We start from the raw sequence: 22,248 nt of genomic DNA, 5'->3' as shown, positions 1-22,248 counted from the left end.
ATTATTATTATTGTTATTATAAATGACACCAGGCATCTCCCAGAAGATAATAAGACGAGGCACAAGAGGTATCATTGTGGAAAAATATAAAACTCGTAACTTGTTGCTGACTTGAGACATTTGAGGCTGGGACCTTTTTACTCACCAGCAATGGAAAAAACTCCCATCTTGGATTCAAGGAAGTCAAAAAGAGTGCTTGGCGCAGAGGGCCTTCCTCCAGGACACTCCTCCTCGCCATCATTCCTGGACCGACCTCTTCCCTTACCTCTGCCTGTAGACCCCCCCAAAAAAAACATAATAATGAGTGACGTTTCTATATATTTCTGAGCAGTGCAAGGTACATACCTAAAAACAGTCTTTGCTCAAGAATCACCAAATATAAGTTGTTCTTACATCACCACGGATACAAAATCATGAGAATATGTTTGATTAAACGTTATTCAAAACCTTTATGCTGGGCTACAGAAAGTATTTGAGGAATAGAAAAGGTAGAAATGTGGAATGCATGGTGTGACAACACAGCATGCAGCAGTATGAACCTTAAATTGGATTGAATTCACAGTATCTCTCAAAAGTGACACATTTTTATATTACAATACATCTTTTCAAGTGGAAACACCAGAAATGAAATGTGGATATACTTTAGAGCCGTGTTTCTTACCCACAGGAACCACAGCCCCCCAAAATATCTGTTTCTCAGCTGTGATCTGTATGGGTGTTGTAATACACATTTCCACCACTTGTGGCAGTGTTGTGACTCAGTGATGTACATCCATCTATCCATCCATTTTCTACCGCTTGTCCCCTTTGATGTAAGAGTTATTTATCATTATTACTATAATTCAGACCAGGGGGCACCAGGTGGCCTGTTAGGACCAGATGAGTCGCCCGCTGGCCTGTTCTAAAAATAGCTCAAATAGCAGCACTTACCAGTGAGCTGCCTCTATTTTTTAAATTGTATTTATTTACTAGCAAGCTGGTCTCGCTTTGCCCGACATTTTTAATTCTAAGAGAGACAAAACTCAAATAGAATTTGAAAATCCAAGAAAATATTTTAAAGACTTGGTCTTCACTTGTTTGAATAAATGCATTAATTTTTTTACTTTGCTTCTTATAACTTTCAGAAAGACAATTTTAGAGAAAAAATACAACATTAATAATGATTTTAGGATTTTTAAACACATATACCTTTTTACCTTTTAAATTCCTTCCCTTTCTTTTCTGACAATTTAAATCAATGTTCAAGTAAAATTATTTTTTTTATTGTAAAGAATAATAAATAAATTTTAATTTAATTCTTCATTTTAGCTTCTGTTTTTTTCGACGAAGAATATTTGTGAAATATTTCTTCAAACTTATTATGATTAAAATTCAAAAATATTATTCTGGCAAATCTAGAAAATCTGTAGAATCAAATTTAAATCTTATTTCAAAGTCTTTTGAATTTCTTTTAAAATTTTTGTTCTGGAAAATCTAGAAGAAATAATGATTTGTCTTTGTTAGAAATATAGCTTGGTCCAATTTGTTATATATTCTAACAAAGTGCAGATTGGATCTTAACCTATTTAAAACATGTCATCAAAATTCTAAAATTAATCTTAATCGGGAAAAATTACTAATGATGTTCCATAAATAATTTTTTTAATTTTTTCAAAAAGATTCGAATTAGCTAGTTTTTTTCTTCTTTTTTTCGGTTGAATTTGGATTTTTAAAAGGTCGAAATTGAAGATAAACTATGTTTCAAAATTTAATTGTCATTTTTTTCGTGTTTTCTCCTCTTTTAAACCGTTCAATTAAGTGTAAATATCATTAATTATTAATAATAACATAGAGTTAAAGGTAAATTGAGCAAATTGGCTATTTCTGGCAATTTATTTAAGTGTGTATCAAACTGGTAGCCCTTCGCATTAATCAGTACCCAAGAAGTAGCTCTTGGTTTCAAAAAGGTTGGTGACCCCTGATTTAGACTCTACTTCACCCTTTATGTTCAATGTGAAGGGCAATTTTGCCTGTCAATATTAATTCGAGCCATTTTATTTATTGTTTTGTCTTTCCATATTTGCACCTATTTTATTGCTTTTGGTTGCGATTTTTATCAAAGTGCTAAATGATGCTCTATGGCAGCGTAATTTATTTTTATTATTTGTTTGTTTTATTTAACTTTAAAACCAACAAATTTAGCTGAACTTCACCAATTTTGTCAAGAGGAGTGGTCAAAAATTCAAGCAGAAGCTTGTGGATGGCTACCAAAAGCGCCTTATTGCAGTGAAACTTGCCAAGGGACATGTAAGCTAATATTAACATTGCTGTATGTATACTTTTGACCCAGCACACATTTTCAGTAGACCCATAATAAATTCATAAAAGAAGCAAACTTCATGAATGTTTTTTGTGACCAACAAGTATGTGCTCCAATCACTCTAATAATAAGAGTTGTAGAAATGATTGGAAACTCAAGACAGCCATGACATTATGTTATTTACGAGTGTATGTAAACTTTTGACTACGACTGTATAACCACTTTTCTTCCTCGATGACCATTTATTGCATTTCAGATCCTGTTTGTCCATCACAAACCTCGGGGCTGAGGCTTGTCTGCGACCACAGGGTGAGCTCTGCTGTCACAGGTTCCCGTCAGAAGGCTGTTGAGTGCAACCTCAAGATTGTTGTTGTTGTCCATCAAGGCATGCCGGGCTGCGTCCTTGTTGAAGCCCATCTCCATGATGGTCCTCAGGGCGCGCTCGTCCACCTGGCGAGAGAAGGAGCGTCGATCTTGTCAGAGTAAGGTACACAATGTTCATTTATAAATGATGAGTACAAAGCCTCTTTCACACGGAGAATCCTCAACTGTGGTGATAATTAGATGCGTGATGACAAGGTACAAAGTACTAATTGCTTTTAACAGAAGGAAATAATCGTTCTTCACAGATTTACAATGCATTTAAAGTGGGCGATGAAATTGTATCAATATATAACGCGATGCCAATTAAAAAAAGCGCCCGATAAAACAAAAATGTTTTTCTTTTATGTTGGAAGAAACTTGAAGTGACGAAGGAAGGTTGGTTGCATGAACGAGGCAGTAAGTGATCACTGATCAGTGGGAGTGACACGCTAACAGCCGACCTATCAAGTCAGGTTGCGCCATTTTCTTGTCTGGCGGTAGAGTGAGAAGAGAAGGTCAACATGAGTGCTGCAGAGAACAAAGAAATTGCCGATAAAACAGGAAAAGTCACTGCGATACATATATATATATATATACATACATATATATACAGTATATATACATACATACATATATATATATATACATATACATACATACACTACCGTTCAAAAGTTTGGGGTCACCCAAACAATTTTGTGGAATAGCCTTCATTTCTAAGAACAAGAATAGACTGTCGAGTTTCAGATGAAAGTTCTCTTTTTCTGGCCATTTTGAGCGTTTAATTGACCCCACAAATGTGATGCTCCAGAAACTCAATCTGCTCTAAGGAAGGTCAGTTTTGTAGCTTCTGTAACGAGCTAAACTGTTTTCAGATGTGTGAACATGATTGCACAAGGGTTTTCTAATCATCTATTAGCCTTCTGAGCCAATGAGCAAACACATTGTACCATTAGAACACTGAAGTGATAGTTGCTGGAAATGGGCCTCTATACACCTGTGTAGATATTGCACCAAAAACCAGACATTTGCAGCTAGAATAGTCATTTACCACATTAGCAATGTATAGAGTGTATTTCTTTAAAGTTAAGACCAGTTTAAAGTTATCTTCATTGAAAAGTACAGTGCTTTTCCTTCAAAAATAAGGACATTTCAATGTGACCCCAAACTTTTGAACGGTAGTGCACATATATATATACATATATATACACATATACATACTACATTCATATATATATATACATATACTGTATGTATATCTATACACATATATATATACATACATATACACATATATATACCTGTATATATATACACATATATATAAATACATACAGGTATATATATGTACATTTTAAAATGGACCGTAGTCAGACCAATGTGGACCACCTTAGCCGTGCTTACCCCTTAGAGCACAGGTGACAAACTCAAGGCCCAGGGGCCAGACGTGGCGCGCCATGTCATTTTATTTGGCCCTCGAAAGCCTGGAAATAATATGTATCAATAAAGTACTGTAACTTTTCTTACTAAATGTATTCTTTCTTTCTATTTTGGGACAAAAAACCTATATGTACTCCATGTAATCGCAAATTGTGTTGACTTAAATATTGTCTAATTATGTAAAAATATATTATCAAACATTCAAACCATTTTTTAAATATAAATAAATACTAATAATAATGATTTGAAAGCAAGTTATCCATCAAATTGTGCAATGTAAAAGTAGCAATAGATTTCATGGTAAAATTGCGAAATGTACTGTGGTTTTTTACAGCATTTTTCTCTAAATTAAAAAAAACAGGACTTGTTTTACTGTAATAAACTGTGATGCCGTTTTGGCATTTACAGTAATACACCGAAACATCTACAGTTGTTGATTTGCGGTAAAAAAAACAAACTGGCAGCTCAGGTGCCCAAATTTTACTGTAAAATTGCAAAAAAATTTATTTACAGTAAAAAAAAAAAGAGTACATTTTACAGTACAATTCTGGCAACTGAGTTGCCTTTTTTTTAACCATAAAAAAAGCGGTACTGTTCTTCCATTTACAGTAATAAACACTTGATTGGCTGCAAGCTCCTATCCCTCCAGGACCTGTTCTCCTCCAGGACCAGGAGGCGTGTGGGTCGGATTACAGCTGACTCTTCTCACCCTGCACACAAACTATTCTCCCCTCTCTCCTCAGGCAGGAGACTACGGTCCATCCAGACCCACAGCTCCCGCCACCTGAACGGTTTTTCCCCCTCGGCCATCAGGCACATGAACAATAACAAGATCTGATAGCTCAGTTACAGCTCTTTTTATTACCTATTCTGTGTTATATGTGTTTTATGTTGCACCATTGCACCAAGAACAATTCCTAGTTTGTGAACCCGTTCTCAAGCAATGGCAATAAAAACTATTCTGATTCTGATTCTGATACATTTTGAGGTGAAATTATTGCAAATTACCATATTTCATTTACATTTTAGTTTGAAAAAAATCTACTAATAAAATGCATTAAAAAATGGTGTAATAATAGTATTCACTGTTAGAAGCGGCCCTCTGGGGGCCAAACATAACTGCGATGTGGCCCTCAGTGAAAACCACTTTGACACCTCTGCTGGTATAAGCCAGCAGAAAATAGTTGTTCTCAGGTTTCTCTGTTTTCTTACACTTTATTAAGCATTTCGTACGTATTCCTGATTTTTGCACCTTCATTTTAAAAGCTTATTGTTAAGTGTTCAATGGGATTTTACTATTTTGTTTAGATTTTTTGAGTGTTTTCCGATGCTTGCGTTGACATTTCCTTTCTTCCTTGATAGCAGAAGGGATTATAAATCAGAGGAAGGTTACATTTAAAACTAAAATGTTTACATTTAGGATACTTTTCTCCTGCTCCTTAATTTTGATAGGTCATAAAAAATATCAATAATTATTAGTATAGACCAGACCTGGGCAAATTAAGGCCCGGGGGCCACATGCGACCCGTTAAGCTTTTCAATCTGGCCCGCCGGACATTCCCAAATAATTGTTTTAGATGTTTAAGATGTAAAGTGTAGCTGCCATTATGATGTGCAGTGATGTTTTCTAATGACCCTAAGTCTTCAACTATACTAAGTCTTTCAATGCTTGGAATCTGCGCTTATGGATAATATACTAGTTACTATGGTAATCTAATAAGTTACTATGGTCATCTAGTTAGTTACTATGGTCATCTAATTAGTTACTATGGTCATGTGATGTCATGGCAGTGTGGGCGGGAAGTGTTTCCACAGACGCGGAAGGAGATTTTCACAACAAAGTTCTAAAGCTTAGTGATGTATCAGATATACTGTATCAGATTGTAGGTGGGTTTATTTTGTACCCTTCGCGTTCATATTTCACTGTTTGTTGCATTTTTGTTGCGTTTCACTTGATTGTAAAATATCTAGATCGAAAAGGGGCGTGACATTCATATTTTGTCAATATTCAGTGTTTTATCCTTCATAGAAAAATGTCAAATTCCAATACGTTTATTAAGGCGGTCTGTCATAACGTTTTTAGCATTCAATTTGACATTATTGTGAGGTTTTGTATTAGTGTTCCTAAAAATAGATATACCGGCCCCCAGACACATTTTTTTCTCTAAATGTGGCCCCCCGAGTCAAAATAATTGCCCAGGCCTGATATAGACTGATACAAAACACTTGTATCGTGATACAGTTTTCAGTTTTTTTCCGACCACAAAATGACAGCATTGAAAGCCCTCAACAATTACTCCATCAGCGTAAGTCCTGGTCTTAATTTTCATATGCTGACCACAAACAAGTCATCTCACCAGGTCTCGATAGTTTGCATCTTGTCTGCTTTCGTATCTTTCAACCCGATCTTCTCGCCTTCTATGCTGGTCACGGCCCCGGTAAGAATTGGACAAATTACTTCCTGCGTTTTCTCCTCCGCCAAATGTACGGGGACCCTAACAAGGAAACAAATGTAAATAAACATGATTATGCGGTAAGCCTCTAGATGTTTCGCAACAATGACATTTCAAAATGAATGAATGATTGTTGTAGTTGCAGCAAACACATTTTAAAATACAGTACACATTGTTTTCATCTGCAACCAGCCACCTGATGAAAAGTCAGGGTAGAGTCAACAATCTACAGACCTCTTTGGTTTTAGCCACTTCAGCAATAGCTGCTGATCGCTGCTTTGAAAAGTCGTCGTTCTCATCCGTGATTTTGACGACGCTCTTAAGAGTTTTCCTCTGGTCGAGCTCTTCACCGTCCGTTTCATCCTTCCTCGCACACTTCTGCAAAACCATGCAAGAACAATTTTACTTTTACACTTCCTCAAACATTACAATCTGCTCCTCAATTTGACAATATTGAGTAATTGCTAGGGATGATGTTTGATAAGAAATGATCGAGTTCGAGCCTATTATCGAATCCTCTTATCGAACCGATTCCTTATCGATTCTCTTGACGAGTCCAGATAGGTTGTTGTATATGGAAAAAAAAACAATATTTGGTTTAACAAAAGCTCACTTTTATTATATAAGAAAAAAATAAAATCTAAATATTGACTGTTACCCCCCTACAAAAATAAAATAAAATAAATAAATATCGACTGTTGTTACCCAAAGTACTGAAAGCCACTACTACCGACCACGCAGTCTGATAGTTTATATATCAACGATGAAATCTTAACATTGCAACACATGCCAATACGGCCGGGTTAACTTATAAAGTGACATTTTAAATTTCCCGGGGAACTTCCGGTTCAAAACGCCTTTGGAGGATGACGTATGCGTGTGACGTCGCGAGGTCCACGGAAGTGTTTGGACCCTATTGGACACTCTGTTTTCTTCGACAAAATTCCACAGTATTCTGGACATCTGTGTTGGTGAATCTTTTGCAATTTGTTTAATGAACAATGGAGGCTGCAAAAAAGAACGTTGTAGGTGGGATCGGTGTATTAGCGGCTGGCTGTAGCAACACAACAAGGAGGACTTTGTTGGATAGCAGACGCTAGCGCCGGCGACCTCACTTTGACTTCCTACGTCTCCGGGCCGCCGACCGCATCGTCGATCGCTGGAACGCAGGTGAGCACGGGTGTTGATGAGCAGATGAGGGCTGGCTGGCGTAGGTGGAGCGCTAATGTTTTTATCATAGCAAGAAACAACCCTTTTGTGTGAATGAGTGTAAATGGGGGAGGGAGGTTTTTTGGGTTGGTGCACTAATTGTAAGTGTATCTTGTGTTTTTTATGTGGATTTAATAAAAAAAAATTTAAAAAACCATACTGATAATAAAAAAACCGATACCGATAATTTCCGATATTACATTTTAACGCATTTATCGGCCGATAATATCGGCAGACCGATATTATCGGACATCCCTAGTAGAGATGTTAAAATGCTTTAAAATGTAATATCGGAAAATATCTGTATCGTTTTTTTTATTATCGGTATCGTTATTTTTTATTAAATCAACATAAAAAACACAACATACACTTACAATTAGTGCACCAACCCAAAAAACCTCCCTCCCCCATTCACACTCATTCACACAAAAGGATTGTTTCTTTCTGTTATTAATATTCTGGTTCCTACATTATATATCAATATATATCAATACAGTCTGCAAGGGATACAGTCCGTAAGCACACATGATTGTGCGTGCTGCTGGTCCACTGATAGTACTAACCTTTAACAGTTAATTTTACTCACTTTCATTAATTACTAGTTTCTATGTAACTGTTTTTATATTGTTTTACTTTCTTTTTTATTCAAGAAAATGTTTTTCATTTATTTGTCTTATTTTATTTGATTCATTTTTTTTAAAAGTACCTTATCTTCACCATACCTGGTTGTCCAAATTAGGCATAATAATGTGTTAATTTCACGACTGCATATATCGGTTGATATCAGTATCGGTTGATATCGGTATCGGTAATTAAAGAGTTGGACAATATCGGCATATCGGATATCGGCAAAAAGCCATTATCGGACATCCCTATTTTTTATGTTGATTTAATAAAAAAATAAAAAAACAAAAAATAACGATACCGATAATAAAAAAAACGATAACAGATATTTTCCGATATTACATTTTTTTTGCCTTTTTAAAGAAAATATATGCATCACCGCGAAACAAAATGATCATGTCATATGTATGATGTCATATTGACCACGCCCCCACCGTCACGTATATAGTGGCAATCTAGGCGAAACCCTGCAGATGTTTAATGACTTTATACTGTACCTGAATTTGAATATGGGAACATGTGGCTTTGAGATGATTAATAAGGGTTAAGCTCACCTGGCCAAATGACACAAAAGGAGGCGGCCCGCCTTCTGCCACAATGTTATTTCTACTGTGTTTGGCCAGACTCTGCAGGAAGAATGAGAGAGCTGCATTAACATGTCAATCTAAGGAAACACATATTTAAACAAGCTGTGAAAAAGGCTAAAATATTTAAAGTTTAAGAAGAAATCCGCTCTCACCCTTTGCAGTTCCCATTTCTCCACCATATGTTCAACCTCTCCACCAAGAACGTCCATTTTGGAGTCATCAAGAAGCAAGAATCCATTTTTGACCATGATTGCTCCAAGCAGTTTGATTTTTGTTCCCGGGGGAGTATTGAGGCTGAAACGCAAAAATGATGAGAAGTTAACACGCAAGTAGTGCTACATGTGACATTTAACAGTGCATCCAGAAAGTAACGCGTCACATTTTCCACATTTTATGTTACAGCCGTACTTTATTCCAACATGAAAACATTTTTTTCTCATCAGGATTTTACCAGCAACGCATAACGACAATATGATTATTTTTCAATTAAAAAAAAAAAGAAACCACATGTACATACAGTATGACACACGGTTCCCATTGCGGCCCTGCCACAAGTACAGTATATTTAGAAGAGCCACACAACCCTCAAAATAAAAATTGGTGGAAAAAATGAACATTTTAAAACATATTTTAAAGATTTTGTGATTCAGTAAGGTAACTCTTCCACAAGTAATGTTACAAGTTTTAAAAAATTTGGAAAAAAACCTGTTAGAATAATCATGTATACATATTATCACACAACTTTGGTATGCTTAAAGTCCGTTGCTATAGTTATTAGCTATTGTGCTCAAGCTGTATTTTTCCTATCTGTGCAAGGACAAAACTTTCTTGTCTGAGGGGTGGCCTCAGCCGCATATGGTATCTTTTTTTTAGCCCGCTAACAGCCAAGGACTTCAAGGACCTCAACGAAGATAAGACGGCAGCACGCAGACGAAGCAGAGACAAGGCGAAATCACAAGGCCCCAGCACATTCCGTCACGTATTGTGCGTACTGGACCGGCTTCGCATGATATGTGACCACTCCTTTTAGAGACGGCCTCAGTGATGTTGACTGTGGAACTCCTGAATAAATAGAGGGACGCGGGAGCTGTACCTTAGAGCAGTGGTCACCAACCACCGGGCCGCGGCCCGATTGGTACCGGGCCGCACAAGAAATAAAAATAAAAATAATTTTTTTTTTTTTTTTAATGAAATCAACATAAAAAACACAATATATACATTATATATCAATATAGATCAATACAGTCTGCAGGGATACAGTCCGTAAGCACACATGATTGTATTTATTTATGTAAAAAATAAAAAAATAAATAAATAAATAAATACCCCCCACCCCCATCGGTCCGTGGGACAAATTTTCAAGCGTTGACACAACGCAGCTACAAAAAGGTTGGGGACCACTGCCTTAGAGCGTAGGGCGAGACTGTGACTAAGTGTGCAGCTCCATGCGTTCTCCTCATGAGCTAAATTGAACTCTGTCTCTGCATGATTCCTTGCTTCTTGTCTCATTAATACAGGTATATGTCATCAGTGTTTGAACATGACAAAACCCCACTTTGTATTCTTTATTTTGCGATACAGGAAAGGCTTTGCCTGCTAGGTGATATGTGTGCTGCCATATTCTGCCACCCAGATTACACAAAACATTGACTGTGTTATTTGTTTTGAAATTAGATTGCGAGGTTTGAGAAACAGGCGGCAAAGCAGACTGGCCAAGGAGTATAAAGTTAGCGTCGAGATTAGTTTCCACAGGGTATGGTGAATATAGGTCTGTAAGTAGAAATTTATTTTCTATTTAATGTCTACTTTGTTCCGTCAAAATCACATTTTTGCTCAACATTTTTAAAAGTTCAAAACAATTGCAATGCTATTTTTTGCTAGTCTGTCAATGAAGCTGTCCATTGTATGTTAGCATTAAGCCAGTTGCATATGTCCGGACCTTTATCCTGTACGTTTCTTTTTTTATACCAAACCGTATTGTTAATTTAACATGATTCCTATATGTTTGTGCACTTTATGTGTATATTAATGTACTTTATTTGTGTGCTTAGTAGGGGTGTAACGGTACACAAAAATGTTGGTTCGGTACGTACCTCGGTTTAGAGGTCACGGTTCGGTTCATTTTCGGTAGAGTAAGAAAACAACAAAATTTACATTTTTGGGTTATTTATTTACCAAATTTGCAAAATCTTTCACCAAAAATATGTTTCTTAGTGGAATATTTGATGTGAAGTAATGGGAACCTTGGATAGGTCAATAATTCATAATAACATTGATTTTGATTCAATATTATGTTTTGAGCAATGACAATTTGAAAGAAAAAAAAACAGCTTTGTTTTGTTAGTCAACATTGCAATTTTTTCTAAATTACATTTAACCTTTAAGCTTTTTTATTTCACTAGTGTTATGTTTTTGTTTATTTGAATAGTATTTTTAGAATGTGCCGTGGGCCTTTAAAACATTAGCTGTGGGCCGCAAATGGCCTTCGGGGCACACTTTTGACACCCCTGCTATAGATAATAAAAATTAAATCTGATAAATCTATGGATAAAAAGCAGAGCCTGGCGACGCATGCACGTTTATCATAACTCTCTCTCTGTCTCTGCCCCTCCCTCACGAATTCTGCTGCACGCACAATTTGTTTTGTTTTTAAGACCCTTCTTAACCCTGAACGTACACTACCGTTCAAAAGTTTGGGGTCACCCAAACAATTTTGTGGAATAGCCTTCATTTCTAAGAACAAGAATAGACTGTCGAGTTTCAGATGAAAGTTCTCTTTTTCCGGCCATTTTGAGCGTTTAATTGACCCCACAAATGTGATGCTCCAGAAACTCAATCTGCTCAAAGGAAGGTCAGTTTTGTAGCTTCTGTAACGCGATAAACTGTTTTCAGATGTGTGAACATGATTGCACAAGGGTTTTCTAATCATCAATTAGCCTTCTGAGCCAATGAGCAAACACATTGTACCATTAGAACACTGGAGTGATAGTTGCTGGTAATGGGCCTCTATACACCTATGTAGATATTGCACCAAAAACCAGACATTTGCAGCTAGAATAGTCACTTACCACATTAGCAATGTATAGAGTGTATTTCTTTAAAGTTAAGACTAGTTTAAAGTTATCTTCATTGAAAAGTACAGTGCTTTTCCTTCAAAAATAAGGACATTTCAATGTGACCCCAAACTTTTGAACGGTAGTGTACATTGAAAATACACGCAACCCTAACTCAAAATGCCGGACATTTGAGGAAACTCCGCCCGGACAGCTCCGCAAAAGAGGACATGTCCGGTGAAAAGAGGACGTATGGTCAGTCTATCGTAGCCCGTTAGCTGCTAGCATGCCGTGTGTTGTGCATTGTTTACACAACGTGCGTTACGCTACTTAATATGTCCGTGTGGAAACTCGTTTGGTGCACCTCCGAACCAAACCGGAACCCCCGTACCGAAACGGTTCAATACAAATACACGTACCGTTACACCCCTAGTGTTTAGTTTTACAGTAACTTCATTGTAGAAACAATCAATAAACAACCTCACGTTGAACATTTTTTCATCTTTAATTTAAAGACTGTTTACATATCTGCCAAACTAAATTGCAACGTTCAGGGAGGTCAGGATAATATATGTAAACAAACCAATGGTGTACAAAGTGCAGTGTCTGTTACATTGCAGTAATAAAATAAGCAGCAACAATTGAAAAGCAGAGCAAAATGATATGTTACTAATAGCTCAGACTTGTCTTTAAATATATGTAAAACATTTTCTCAGCCGTTTAAGGATAACAATTTTAAATCGTCTTGTCTTGCCAATTATGCAAATTATATGGTAATCTCATTTAGAGGCCACTCTGGCCAACCCGCCACAAGTTGATTGCCAGTAAGTGGCAAACACTGGTAAGCATTCACACATTTTCTCATTAAGTTGAAAACTGAGCTCAGACAGATTCTGGTTCCACTCATGGGACTATAGAATTTTTTTCTACAGCTTAAATTGAGTCAACTCGTTGTACATTCCACTGACTCGACATGATTTAGAAATACATGCACCTGTCTCTATGGGGTACCACAGTTGACAAAGCATGTCAGAGCGCAAACCAAGCATGAAGTCAAAGGAGACGTCTGTACACCTCAGAGAAAAAAATAATTTCTGGGTGATTGGTACAGAAGAATTTTAGGTCCAAATGGAAACAGTGGCCTCTATCATCCGTAAGTGGAAGGAGGGAACTTTTTAATTTTCCTGAGGGAACTCTCCTGAAGGAATCAATAAAGTACTATCTATCTATGTTCGAAACCACCCGGAAGCTTCCCAGAACTGGATTAGCCGTCATAACTGAGGGATAGGGAAAATGGCCATAGTTGGGGGGGGTGACCAAGAACCTGATTGTTACTCTGACATTCCTCTGTTACCAGAAGAGAACCATCCAGAAGAACAACCATCTCTGCAGCAAGCTAGCAATCAGGTAGAGATGAAAAGACACCAAGAAGCCTGCCTGGAAATGTCCAAACGGCACCTGAAAGCCTCTCAAGACCATGAGAAACTAAATTCTCTGGTCTAATGAGACAAAGGCTGAAGTCTTTGGTGTGAGTGCCAGAAATCAGGCACCATTTATAACCTGGACAAATGTTGGTTGCAAAATCAAACTGTGGAATATTTTTCAGACGCAAGAACTTGGAATGCAACAATGTACAGACATCCTGGATGAAAACTTGACCTCAGACTCTGCTTAATATTCAGCGGGACTATGATCCAAAGCACAACCTATCTACTGCTGATAAAGTTTGAAAGCAGCTCTTTGATGGTCTAGACCTGGGCTATTCAACCGGCGCCTCGAATTCAGGTCACAACTTCAGCATTTTTAGAGCAAATTCTTTAAACTCGAGAGCGCTCCTAGTTGTATAGACGAGGGATGCGCAGAAGTCCGTCCCTTAGAACAATTTAGTTGAATAGCCGTCTAGACAGATGGCGGACTTGCCGGAATACTTTGAGCTCTTCTAAAATTACACTGAATCGTGACCTGGGGAAACCTCTTGTATTTGCACCGCACAAAACCAACAATAAGGATTTTAAAGTCCAACATCCAATGCCACAGATGACTTTCTACTGTACATGACACCAGTGGACACGTGGTAGCAGGGGAAACTATAAATAACCCCAGCTGCTACTTGGGATAAATTAAAATCCCTTCCATCTCATCAGGCCCGATGAGGCCTCTGCCGCTCTCATTAGGGGAGGGACTTACAGGGATTTTGTACTCCTGATGCTGGATGCAAACACAACAATTGGGGATTTCACTACAAACCATGGGCAATGTTGTGGTTTGCATGGAAAGTGAGGCCTACTCTAAAAGCACTGATAATATAATTACATTTCCATTCCATATGTGCTGATCTTTGGGCGTTTCCAAAAGGTTAGTGTAACTCCGTAATCCAATCCACGTTTGTCTGCATCTGATTTGTGTCCTAAAACTGAAGTGTCCAAGCAATGTCCACTGAGGGCCGCACACTGAAAAATCGAGGCATGTTTTTTTTTAACCTGTAGGGCTCCATTCAAGTTTGGTCCTGGAGACCCAGGTCATAAAAATGGTAAAAGTCTAGAACAACTTCAGATCTGTCGAGCTATTTAAAAAAAAAATGTTATGCCCTTTTTGTTAAAGAAAATCCCATTTTATGGCAAAAACACCAAATATGCAATATTTTCCCCCAAAACATTTAAAGTGAAGAAATTGGAGCCTTAAATAGGTGATTTTGATAGATTGATTTTAATTCGTTATTATTTTTTGAGCAATGATACTTAAAAAAATTAAAGTCCACACTCGTAAAAGTGTTAAAAATAATGGCTTATTGTTTTACTTTCAACCCTTAAATTTCTCTCTCAATTTTAGATCTATCGGTCGATTGTAAAGGTTTATTACTTTTGTGGTGTTTTTGTTTTATGCCCTTTTTGTCAGATAATTTTATTTTCTTATAGCAAAAACATTTGGAAAGTGTAATATTTAGAGATGTCCGATAATATCGGACTGCCGATATTATCGGCCGATAAATACTTTAAAATGTAATATCGGAAATTATCGGTATCGGTTTCAAAAAGTAAAATGTATGACTTTTTAAAACGCCGCTGTACGGAGTGGTACACGGACGTAGGGAGAAGTACAGAGCATCAATAAACCTTAAAGGCACTGCCTTTGCGTGCCGGCCCAGTCACATAATATCTTACGGCTTTTCACACACACACACACACACAAGTGAATAAAATTCATACTTGGTCAACAGCCATACAGGTCACACTGAGGGTGGCCGTATAAACAACTTTAACACTGTTACAAATATGCGCCACACTTTGAACCCACACCAAACAAGAATGACAAACACATTTAGGGAGAACATCCGCAGAACAAATAGTCAGAACCCCTTGTAGCACTAACTCTTCCGGGACGCTACAATATACACCCCCCCGCTACCCCTCCCCCCCCTTCCCACCTGAACCTCCCCATGCTCTAGAGCATGTCCCAAATTCCAAGCTGCTGTTTTGAGGCATGTTCAAAAAAATAATGCACTTTACTTCAATAATAAATATGGCAGTGCCATGTTAGCATTTTTGTCCATAACTTGAGTTGATTTATTTTGGAAAACCTTGTTACATTGTTTAATGCATCCAGCGGGGCATCACAACAAAATTAGGCATAATAATGTGTTCATTCCACGACTGTATATATCGGTATCGGTTGATATCGGAATCAGTAATTAAGAGTTGGACAATATCAGAATATCAGATATCGGCAAAAAAGCCATTATCGGACATCTCTAGTAATATTTGACCTGAAGTAATTGGAGTCTTCAATAGGTCAATAATTCATAACATTGATTTTGATTCATTGTTATTTTTTGAGCAAAGACAGTTTTGAGGAAATCAACAATTTTGGTATTAGAGTCAACATTGCAATGTATATACATTTCACCTGTATGCTCCTTTATTCCACTTTTTTTAGTTGTTTTTTTTAATACTATTTTTAGAATATTTAGAATTATTTTCTTTTCTCCTCTGCCCCCCTCTCCCTTGTGGAGGGGGGGGGGGGGCACAGGTCCGGTGGCCATGGATGAAGTGCTGGCAGTCCAGAGTCGGGACCCGGGTGGACCGCTCGCCTGTACATCGGTTGGGGACATCTCTGCGCTGCTGACCCGTCTCCGCTCGAGATGATCTCCTGCTGGCCCCACTATGGACTGGACTCTCACTATTATGTTAGATCCACTATGGACTGGACTCTCACTATTATGTTAGATCCACTATGGACTGGACTCTCACTATTATGTTAGATCCACTATGGACTGGACTCTCACTATTATGTTAGATCCACTATGGACTGGACTCTCACTATTATGTTAGATCCACTATGGACTGGACTCTCACTATTAGGTTAGATCCACTATGGACTGGACTCTCACTATTATGTTAGATCCACTATGGACTGGATTCTCACTATTATGTTAGATCCACTATGGACTGGACTCTCACTATTATGTTAGATCCACTATGGACTGGACTTTCACTATTATGTTGGATCCACTATGAACTGGACTCTCACATTATTATGTTAGATCCACTATGGACTGGACTCTCACACTATTATGTTAGATCTACTATGGACTGGACTCTCCCACTATTATGTTGGATCCACTATGGACTGGACTCTCACTATTATGTTAGATCCACTATGGACTGGACTCTTACTATTATGTTGGATCCACTATGGACTGGACTCTCACACTATCATGTTAGATCCACTATGGACTGGACTATCACTATTATGTTAGATCCACTATGGACTGGACTCTCACACTATTATGTTAGATCCGCTTTGGACTGGACTATCACTATTATGTTAGATCCACTATGGACTGGACTCTCACTATTATGTTTGATCCACTATGGACTGGACTCTCACTTTTATGTTAGATCCACTATGGACTGGACTCTCACACTATTATATTAGATCCACTATGGGCTGGACTCTCACTATTATGTTAGATCCACTATGGGCTGGACTCTCACACTATTATGTTAGATCCGCTTTGGACTGGACTATCACTATTATGTTAGATCCACTATGAACTGGACTCTCACACTATTATGTTAGATCCACTATAGACTGGACTCTCACACTATTATGTTAGGTCCACTGTGGACTGGACTCTCACTATTATGTTTGATCCACTATGGACTGGACTCTCACTTTTATGTTAGATCCACTATGGACTGGACTCTCACTATTATGTTAGATCCACTATGGACTGGACTCTCTCACTATTATGTTACATCCACTATGGACTGGACTCTCACACTATTATGTTAGATCCACTATGGACTGGACTCTCACACTATTATGTTAGATCCACTATGGACTGGACTCTCACACTATTATGTTATATCCACTATGGACTGGACTCTCACACTATGCTGTTAGATTCACTACGGACTGGACTCTCACTATTATGTTAGATCCACTATGGACTGGACTCTCACTATTATTTTAGATCCGCTATGGACTGGACTTTCACAATATTATGTCAGACCCACTCGACATCCATTGCATCCGGTCTCCCCTAGAGGAAGGGTCACCCACATATGCGGTCCTCTCCAAGGTTTCTTATAGTCATTCACATCGACGTCCCATTGGGGTTGTGAGTTTTCCCTTGCCCTTATGTGGGCTCTGTACCGCGGATGTCGTTGTGGCTTGTGCAGCCCTTTGAGACACTTGTGATTCAGGGCTATATAAATAAACATTGATTGATATAAATAAACATTGAATGTGGCGGGGGTTGTTGAAAAATGAGCTGCGGGGCCCGCACTTTGGACACCCCTGCCTTAAAACCTTAGCCCAGATACTTAATAAGGTATCAATATTGAAGAAGGAACTAGTTCTTTGTTCTGTTAGGGAAGTCAAGACCCACTCCACCTGTACACCAACTGGCTAGTCACCATGACAGCAGTCACCAAGGCCACAGTTGCCTGGCCAGAGATATAATTAAGGCAGGGAATTGTTAGATCAGCAGCCACCATGTGGAAATTCCAGATAAAGAGAAAAGTGAAGCATGTGGTGGGGTGAAAGTGTTGACAAGGAGGTGAAGGACTGTGGACAGAATGTACAATGAACCAACTCATTGACATGCAGCTTGTGTGGCAGACATATAAAATATGTCTTTTATAAGACGACAAATGTCTCCCTGGAAAACTATATTGTGCAATTAAATAAAGAGCATCTCAAAATGCAACAAGCTGCGACTCAAGCACCTGATTTTTGTCAGCTGTTTAAACTCCAATCCGACGCAGGTGGTGTGGCCATCTGTCATTTGCAGGCGCAGCATTCGTGGTCCTCCCTGGGACACGCTGTCTTTTGGCGCTGAGATGTTCCTCATCTTCTGCAGCTGGAGAACACACGGACCCTCCAGCTGGCCGCATCCACGGGCATGGGAGAGACAAAACCATTGCAGCGACTTTAACACAAACAGGGTTTAAATACCACGTGTAGTACTTCCCCCCCCCCTAAGAAAATGAGATTTTATTTAACATTCCAGTCAATTCACTCTCCAGATACAAAATAAACAAACTTTTATCAAACAAACACTGCATAAAGCAATTCATGCAAATGAATTCATGCAAAACTAAATGATAGGAGAGAAAAGTGGAGGGGGAAACTAGAAACATTTTCAAGCTAGATTTGCATTCTCTTGTTCTTTAAAAAAAGACCGAGGTGTTTGGTTTGAAAGTGCTTTAGCGCCACCTACTGACATGTATGACAGCTGCATTTCACCACAACTCATGGCTGTGCAGAGCAGTGAATTTTAAAAAGAGGGCCTATCATGACTTTCCTTTTTTCTGTTGGATGCCAGGTATGGGCGGTATGGTCTAAAACAGTGGTTCTTAACCTGGGTTCGATGGAACCCTAGGGGTTCGGTGAGTCTGCCTCAGGGGTTCGGCGGAGGTCAAGACACACCCGACTCATGGTGTAAATAAGAACTTCTCCCTATCTGCGTATTACGGATACGGCAACAGCAGAAGTCAGACTGATTTGCAGGTGTGTCATTTGTTGTGAGTTTATGCACTGTCTTGGTTTTGTTGTTTGAACAAGGTGATGTTCATGCACGGTTCATTTTGTGCACCAGTAAAAAAACATGGTAACACTTTAGTATGGGGAACATATTCACCATTAATTAGTTGCTTATTAACATGCAAATTAGTAACATATTGGCTCTTAACTAGTCATTATTAAGTACTTGCTAATGCCTTATTCTGCATGGCCTTATTATAACCCTCACCCTCTAACCCTGGCCCTAACCAAATAACTCTAAATTAAGTCTTTGTTACTTAGAATATGTTCCCAATACTAAAGTGTTACCAAAAACATATAAATTTGTCTTGAATTTTAAAAAAAACAACATTTATTTTTCACTAAAGAAGAATGCGCATATGAAACTGGTGGGGTTCGGTACCTCCATCAAGGTTAAGAACCACTGGTCTAAAATCTATATCGCTATAAATATTACAGCCTTCTGCGATAACGGTATATAGCACAAAATGCATTTTGACATTAAAATGATAAAAGAATCATTTCAAAATGTGGCGACATATTTTCTCATTTCCAGTTGCATTAATGTTTCTAAACTATTATTAATGTAGTTATTTTACTGTTAATATCTGGTTACTTTCTGCTGTAACATGGTTCTATCTACACCTCTGTGTTCTTCTGTTGTTTGATAAGTAGGGGTGTAACGGTACACAAAAATTTCGGTTCGGTACGTACCTCGGTTTAGAGGTCACGGTTCGGTTCATTTTCGGTACAGTAAGAAAACAACAACATATACATTTTTTGGTTATTTATTTACCAAATTTGTAAACAATGGCTTTATCCTTTTAACATTGGGAACACTATAAGAATTATGCCCACGTTAATCAACATTAAACTGCCTCGACTTGTTGCTCAGATTAAATAAAAATGACAAAACTTTTCTTCTACATATAAAAAGTGCAACATTAAACAGTTTCAAGTCAACTCATCATGCTTAATTTATTGCAGCATTTGGGAAGCCTGTAGTTGATTTTTATTATGTAAATGTTATATTTGTATCAACATGTGATAGCAGGGACCCTGCCATTCAAAACTAGCCTGCTCCATTACTAATGATTAATGTAACTATAGCTGAAAAAATAGTACAATAGCAATAGGAGAGGCTATTCATCCCTCAACACCATGGAGTTCATGTAGGCTTAATGATGCACTTACATTATTATATCAAATATCAGAGGCAGAAACTCTTCATTTAACATAATGTCCTTTTTTGCTGCTTCAACACAGAACGAAGCGGAGCAGCTTGTCAAGACTTTAGCTTAGGCGGCTACTTAATATGTTCGTGTGGAAACTCGTTCGGTACACCTCCGAACCGAACCGAAACCCCCGTACCGAAACGGTTCAATACAAATACACGTATCGTTACACCCCTATTGATTAGTCACATTAGTTTTGGGCAATACTACACATTTGGGTATGGATCCAATGCCAAGTAGTTACACGGGCAGTATTGATCATACTGATACTGATATGTAAATATTTCAAGACAATTAAATGATTACATTTTTGTTCATTATAATCAGGCAAAAAACAGGATGGTGGTGAAACAATATCAATTCAAAATTCAAATGCTTTCCTTTTTCCCTTTTATTGCATACAAAATAGTGTGCACAATTAAGTATATGGTGCAAAATAAGTAAACACAAGTAACAACTTAATTTGGCTGATTTAAATCTTGTAGTTTTTGCTCTGTGTACAGACACTAATTTCCTGAGCTTGTAAACAATAGCAAAATCTACAAAAAATATTTTGTGAGAGTAAAAATAGCAATGTAATAATTTAAAATCGACCATATACTGATACTATGCTTGGTATCGTCACTGTTGATATTTGTATCAATCCAGCCACACTTGTTGACATTCAAAATCTCCATCTTAGCGGTTAGCAGGGCACTGAATTAATAACGTTACTTTCGATTTGCCTATTCAATAATTACATCTGACGTAATTACAATTTACAACCTTAGACTTAGACAAACTTTATTGATCAACAAGGGAAATTAAAAAAAAATATATATATATACACCGGTATATATACCGTATTTTTCAGACTATAAGTCGCACTTTTTTTTATAGTTTAGTGCGACTTATACTCAGGAGCGACTTATTAACACAATGATTAACACATTAGCGTAAAATATCAAATAATATTATTTAGCTCATTCACGTAAGAGACTAGACGTATAAGATTTCATGGGATTTAGCGATTAAGAGTGACGGATTGTTTGGTAAACGTATAGCATGTTCTATATGTTATAGTTATTTGAATGACTCTTACCATAATATGTTACGTTAACATACCAGGCACCTTCTCAGTTGGTTATTTATGCCTCATATAACGTACACTTATTCAGCCTGTTGTTCACTATTCTTTAGACATTTTAAATTGCCTTTCAAATGTCTATTCTTGGTGTTGGGTTTTATCAAATACATTTCCCCAAAAAATGCGACTTATACTCCAGTGCGACTTATATATGATTTTTTCTTTCTTTATTATGCATTTTCGGCCGGTGCGACTTATACTCCGCGAAGACTTATACTCCAAAAAATACGGTAACAACTTAATTTGGCTCTGATTTAAATCTTATAGTTTTTGCTCTGTGTACAGACACAAATTTCCTGACTTTGTAAACAATAGCAAAATCTACAAAAAAGATTTTGTGATAGTAAAAATAGCAATGTAATAATTTAAAATCGACCATATACTGATACTATGCTTGGTATCGTCACTGTTGATATTTGTATCAATCCAGCCACACTTGTTGACATTCAAAATCTCCATCTTAGAGGTTAGCAGGGCACTGAATTAGTAACGTTACTTTCGATTTGCCTATTCAATAATTACATCTGACATAATTACAATTTACAACCTTAGACTTAGACAAACTTTATTGATCAACAAGGGAAATTTAAAAAAAAAAATATATATATATACCGTATTTTTCGGACTATAAGTCGCAGTTTTTTTCATAGTTTAGTGCGATTTATACTCAGGAGCGACTTATGTGTGAAATGATTAACACATTAGCGTAAAATATCAAATAATATTATTTAGCTCATTCACGTAAGAGACTAGACGTATAAGATTTCATGGGATTTAGCGATTAGGAGTGACAGATTGTTTGGTAAACGTATAGCATGTTCTATATGTTA

At 37.5% G+C, this 22,248-nt stretch overlaps 1 protein-coding gene across 2 annotated transcripts in view; it reads right to left on the bottom strand.

Annotated features, from left to right (window-relative positions):
* tdrd3 (tudor domain containing 3) overlaps positions 1-22,248 on the bottom strand; it is a 41,456-nt gene that overhangs the window by 11,109 nt on the left and 8,099 nt on the right. For both annotated transcript variants that reach the window (XM_062070312.1, XM_062070304.1), the window contains exons 4-10: positions 18,262-18,419; positions 9,128-9,269; positions 8,943-9,014; positions 6,790-6,933; positions 6,460-6,597; positions 2,578-2,749; positions 146-271 (exon numbers count right to left, since the gene is read on the bottom strand). In XM_062070312.1, coding sequence (XP_061926296.1) covers positions 146-271; positions 2,578-2,749; positions 6,460-6,597; positions 6,790-6,933; positions 8,943-9,014; positions 9,128-9,269; positions 18,262-18,419 — 952 coding nt within the window. The remainder of the gene's footprint in view (positions 1-145; positions 272-2,577; positions 2,750-6,459; positions 6,598-6,789; positions 6,934-8,942; positions 9,015-9,127; positions 9,270-18,261; positions 18,420-22,248) is intronic.

This window comes from Entelurus aequoreus, linkage group LG02 (genome assembly GCF_033978785.1).
Source record: "Entelurus aequoreus isolate RoL-2023_Sb linkage group LG02, RoL_Eaeq_v1.1, whole genome shotgun sequence".
NCBI classification, from domain to species: Eukaryota; Metazoa; Chordata; class Actinopteri; order Syngnathiformes; family Syngnathidae; genus Entelurus; species Entelurus aequoreus.
The sequence above is the reverse complement of the archived record's forward strand: the minus strand, read 5'-3'. Positions and strand labels throughout refer to the sequence as shown.